This window comes from Passer domesticus, chromosome 3 (genome assembly GCF_036417665.1).
Source record: "Passer domesticus isolate bPasDom1 chromosome 3, bPasDom1.hap1, whole genome shotgun sequence".
Taxonomy (NCBI): Eukaryota; Metazoa; Chordata; class Aves; order Passeriformes; family Passeridae; genus Passer; species Passer domesticus.
The window spans coordinates 107791905-107797904 of NC_087476.1; the positions used below are offsets into that span (position 1 = coordinate 107791905).

Consider the following 6000-nt stretch of genomic DNA (forward strand, 5'->3'; position numbering starts at 1 on the left):
GAGATAAATACTTCTGTGGTTTAGGGGGCCTCTGTTTGGATGTAAATAATTGTCAACATAGTCTCCACATATTTAAATGTAAAGCAATCACCACTGGCACACAGGTGACATGCCCACTCATTACTCACCCAAATTTCACATGACAGAGCCGGTAGTGAAAACCACGCTGCAAAATCCAGTGGTGCTGCTGGGAAGTGAAGGTCTAACAGCAGCTATTTTGTTCTTAAACCCACCCACCCCATGCGAGCACAACTTATTCCAACTATTTCCGACAGAATCCACATTTGGTAGGAAAACCGCATGCTCCGAAACCCCCTAAGCCCTGCGAAAGCAAACAGACATTTCCGCCCTGGAAGGATTCTGTATGTAAAAGCCAACGTGGAAATGCACACAGGCTTGAGCAGTGGGAGATATATCATGGCTCTCCTCGTACAGCAAAGGGGCGACTGCAGATTTTTCTGTCTGTTCAACCTACCAGCCTCTCCCAGCATAATTTTCAGCCACTTCTCAAAGCTTCACAGCCAGGCCACACTCAAATCTGCATTCATGCATTAAATATTACCAAAACAACATATCCACACTGGCCTAAGGCTTGAGGAGTGCAAGCACAATTATGCTTTGCTTTTCCATAAGGGGAAAGTCCAGCAAAGGACATTGCAGGGCATTACACCACAAGAATCCATTTGAGAAGATGCTGCATTGAGAAGGAAAGAGGAGCCCTCGTTCAAGCACAGCACAGCTTTTCATTTGGGTTTACCTCTTTACTTCAGTGACTCCCACCCATGACACCTGTATGGCCAGTAAAGATTTACCCCAAGGAAAACACGCCTCACCAATCCAATCGCCCCCAAAGCAATTCCCCACACCACCACAGAAACTGGTGGGGGACTGGTGGTGAAGCGCTAAACAAGAAGCATTAAAACTTTTGTTTTCATTGGAGAAACTGCCAAGTGACAGCAGTTTCAGGTTACACCCTAAACCTGCCTTGCTATGGTAGTTTTTCAAATTAAAATATCTTCTGTGGCCTTAGCCACTCTCAAGCCATCCATAGGCAAGAAAGAAAGGAGGCAGGGCGACACTTAAGCTCAGCCATAATTGGAAGTATGTGAAAAATGAAGTGTCAGTTCGGTCAATAAAGGGCAAAGGTGAAGGGGAACTGCAGCCCAAACTCGGTGCGAAATGTGCTCATTAAGACACCCAATCCGAGGGCTCCTGCCCACCTATCCCATTAGTCATCGGCCATCTGACCGCTTCAAATGCCTCCCCGCTCTTATTACTTTTCTTCTCCCATGTTTAAAAAAAAAAAAAGGGGGGAAAAAAAAAAAGAAAAAAAAAAAAGGCGAGCTGGTATATAAATCCTTGCTCAGTCATCTGGAACATAATGTGGCCCTTCTCTCCCCCTCTTCCCGGCTCTGCTGCCTGCCTTTGCAGCCTCCAAACAACCGCCTGGAGATTCCCAGCAATAATAAACCCGATTGCCTTTTTGCCTATAGGTTGCTCAAACTCCTACAAAACCTTGAAAAAAAAATAAACCATTGCAGCCATTGATACATTTTTATAAAGAAATATCGCTGCTTTCTACTCCTGGCTTGAAGGAGCAAGAATTATTTGGAGGTTAAAAAAATGCTTTGAATGCAGGCTGAGGCTTGGGGGAAAAAAAAAAAGAGAGAAACAATACACACAAATAAGGTGACACTGATGGATTATTTTTCTTTTTCTTTTAAGCTGTGTAGGAGAGCTAAACATGGGAAATAAAGAACTCCACTCTGGATTAAAAGTGACTGTACCAAGGCTTTGTTCAGCATCTTCCTGGTCTCACTATTTGAAAAACAAACAAAGCAGATCTCTCAATATCCCAAACAGGAATCTTTTGAAGTTACAAGACAAAGTAAGATAAAATAGTGCTGCCATGAGCTCAGCATCACCTGCCTGTACATAAGAATTTGCTCCTCTTCATTTAAATAGAATTTAGTGAATTATTTCTCCACTATGTAAATTCAGATCTCTTACCACCATTTGGTGACAGACCTCCAAAGGCCTTTCCCATTAAGTTCAGAGCAATGGGAAAACTTTTTCATAATATTATTCTGCATTCCTGTACTACAGCTATCCCCTATGATGACACAATACCAGGCCTTTAGAAGAGGTTGTGTCAACGTACTATGCAATAACATATCCTGCTGTTCAGTGGCACGAGACCTCAGAACAGGTCCCTAGCAGTTAAATATGGATTTCTGCAATAGATCGAAGCAGCTGGGAGTTATTACTATTTACTAAGTAAATAAATTTACACACTGAAGAAGATTTTAAAATGTTTACATTAAAGACCATCTCTCCTGATTTCAAAGGCAATAATTTGATGAGTGTTTTACACTGGGATATAAACAGGTTAGAAATACACTTTGCAAGATTTGTAATGAATAAGGTAATGAAGAAAAATCTCCAAAAAGTCCAAAAATAGACCTTAACACACTCTGGGTTAAGGACTAAGGAGAAGAGTCTTGCTAAAGGCTTAGCTTTCCAGTCTGTATGCCTCTCTGAAAATGCAAAGCTTACATTTACACCTTTATGATACTTTCAGCCAGGTTGCAAACCTGGCCCAGAAGGTGCTTTTACCTATCCCAGCAAGGGAAGTAGGTTGTGAGAACAACCTGAAACCGGACAGTTTTAGAGGGTTTTATTTCTGGTGATCAGATTTGCTTCTTTTTTTTTTTTCTTTCCTTTTTCTTTTTTAAATGGCAAACGTGATCTTGACAGATGGAAGGAACCAAAAGGAACTTTTACAAACTCCTAAAAATAGGGAAGCCCATAATATACTGAATATATGTCATGCAACGCATGCATTTCGAGTTAACTCCTATGCTTGCAAGCACGAGCATGTGGGTCCCCAGCCTTTTGCTGCCACCCCTCCACAGCACCTGGCTGCTATGGCAGTGCCATGCTGGCTCCTTCTGCTGCCAAGAAAAGCACCCAGCAGTGGTGAACACAGGGGTTTAACCACAGTGTTGCACTCCTAACATCAGGCCACAGAAGAAAAAGCCACCAAATCACAGCAACTGGAAATTAAATGCAGTTGGGGAGAGGCAGGATATTTGCTATGTTTTAATTCTCTTCCATTTCAGTCCTTCAGGGTTCTATTTTTTGACTTCTTCCCCATAGGGAAAGGCTAAAATCACATTTTGGAGGGTTTTTTTACAGAAGGTATTCATGCAGGCATGGATTTGCTTAAACAAATGAGCTTCTACCACAATCTCAACCTTCAGAGCATTTCATGTAAACAAGACATAAAGCAAGGCTCAGCAAGACAATGCTACCATTACCATATTCCTGTTCCTCAAAAACAATGCCATTCCCAAAGGTGGCAAGTGGCCCAAAGGCAAGTCTTGGTAACAGAGACTCCTAGGACAGGATCTCTTTTCCAAAATTCCTTTCCCAAATTTGACATGAGAGCTCCAGTTATCAAATTCCCACTTTTGTTACTCTTCTCCAAAGTTTTAATGCACCGAGCCTTCTTTTCACAAAACAGTTCTCCATCAAGCACTGGCAGCAATCCCAGCCCAAATAAACCACTGGGGTTTGGGTAACAGTTTCAGAACTGACTAAAACATCACTGACAAGTTCCTTCTGTGGATACTTCATAGGACTCAGGCTTGAAACTCACTTTAGAAAACCCTTCCTGACTGAGGCTGCAGTATGCACCTTGCTAGGAACTTATTGCAGGGTGGCAATAGACATCAGATATGACAAGCACTCCAGACTACTAAAAATGCCACATTTAGGAGAAAATAAAGTCTGAAAATCTTTAAAAGTACACCAGGAACTAAGCTCAATTTCCAACGTGGTCTAGGAGCATTCTGGCAAGCCTCCCCACAGATGTTTTGTCCACGCACATATCCACATAAACACATGCACATCCGTCTAATAAAAGAACAGCTCTAAATGAATACAAAAACTCTCTCAAAACACCACATTTTAGCTCAAAGCTTATTTTTGAAGCAGCTTTTTCAGCCTTAAAAAAAACCCCATGGATTTAAAGTTTGCTCCAAAAGCAAGGGGCTCTAATGAACAAGTTGACACCACTTCAACTATAGCATTGTGAACAGCACCACTAGAATATATATGTATACATACTTGAAAGAAAAAAGGCCCCCTGAATTTATGTTGCATATCATTTTCCAGTAAAAGTCAGAGGTCAGAAGGTTACCAGTGTCTGCCTCAACTCTGCAACAGTTTACTATTCCAGGCCCCATTTTTACTAGGCTACACTTGCGATGAAGTCAGCAACTTTGTTTAAACAATAACGAGTCTCAAATACTTAAAATTCTATAAGGAGATGTTATTCACCATGTACGTTAAATCCATGCATATAAAAAATTAAAATATACTGGTTTAGTTTAAAAACTAATCTTGTTAAACGCAGACTTTGCAATGCTAATCAGTACTGTTCAACCTTTTTTTGGAAACACAATTCCTTTGTTGTCTAACAGCACTTGAATGAAACATGATCATAAAACCAGATTTAAAAGTATATACCTATTGTGAGTTCAGAGTCAACTTCAATAAAGCACTCTCTTTTATATTCAGATTAAGGATCCTTTTTAAATTTTAATTGCATTAAATTAACACTAAATCCACTGCAGTTGGTCTCTTCAGAAAAAAATATGCTTTCAGCTTCTCAGAAAAAAAAATACAGAGATTCAGCTTTTTCAGAGTCTCTGAGACAGCACTGATTATTTGTAGAATGCCCCACTTCCATTGCACCAAGCTCATCTCATACTCGCCCTGCTAAATCAGCTACTCCGGCCTGGCACTCAGACAGAAAGTTCTTGCATTCAAGTAAATTGGAACTGAGTATCAAAAAGCAAGTAAAAGCACGGCTCAGGATTTTGTAAAACAGTCCAGCTAACATCTCTTATTTATATGCAATCAAGTTTTGATGGCATCTCTGAAATATTAGCATGCATTTCTGCAATCTTAATTACATTTGGTTTTGAAGATTTCATCTTTTAACCCATTTGAATGAAGAAAAAACCCCAAACTTCTCATTTCTTATTTTTATTAAGCACACTGCAAATTTGGTACATATGTTGCTCTAACATGTGCCTGCTGGCAGGGTTAAAGAAATAAAGATGCCAATCCCTTTACTAGGAGGAGATGGAGAGAAAAAAAAAACTAAAAAAAAAAAGGAAGATAGACCTTTCTCAGCATAAACCCTCTAGTACCCGAGCATATTTCCACACCAGAAAGAGAGTAACCAGTCCCTGAGCACGCTGGTGACCACTAGCCAGCTAGGAAAGTGTGAGGGCTCAGTTCCTACCTTGCTCACTGCTGTTGTCCCCGCTGTGTGATGTGTGTCCTCCACTGGAGGGTCCGGGGGTTCCCCCGGAGCGCGTTGATGCCGTGTCATCGTGGTCTCTGTTCCAGGAGGGCTACGGGGCCAAAAAAATTAAAAGGTTAAAATCTGAGATGGGGAAGAAATGCCCAGATCACCAGAAAATGCACTCCCAGGAGAGTGGTACCCATGCTCAAACCCATGGGAACAGGCTGGCAAATACATCTCCCAAATTATTCCTCCTTTCCAGGTAGCTCTATTGCCGCAACCCAGCAAAAACAATATACTCCGGAATATGTTTACTATCTAAATAATCCCAAGCTTTATTACCACAGAAAACAGAAACATTCCTGGCCAGGCAGGGGGAGCAGGAGGAGAGCCAGAGAGCGAATCACTGGCACTGGGCTCCAGCTATATTTTTAGCATCCGCAAACCCTCCGGCAGAACAGCCTGCGAACTCCGCAAAGGCAAAATGAGAGCAGTGGTCTAGAGCAGCATCGTTTATATGGGCCTCCCATTCCTCCTACAAGGCCAACATGGAAGAGCTTAAAGACTTTGCTGGCAATTAGGCCTGGGTCCATAATAGCCGGGATGTGTCAGCTGTTTGCCGGATGGTATACGGCAAATGGACCAGGCATGGGGACAAAAAAGAAATGAGAATAACAATG

The 6000-nt window shown here is 41.6% G+C and overlaps 1 protein-coding gene across 6 annotated transcripts in view; it reads right to left on the minus strand.

The window, feature by feature from the left end:
• MEIS1 (Meis homeobox 1) overlaps window positions 1-6000 on the minus strand; it is a 107809-nt gene that overhangs the window by 75268 nt on the left and 26541 nt on the right. For all 6 annotated transcript variants that reach the window (XM_064414924.1, XM_064414923.1, XM_064414922.1 and 3 more), the window contains one exon: window positions 5318-5429. In XM_064414924.1, the coding sequence (XP_064270994.1) occupies window positions 5318-5429 (112 nt within the window). The remainder of the gene's footprint in view (window positions 1-5317; window positions 5430-6000) is intronic.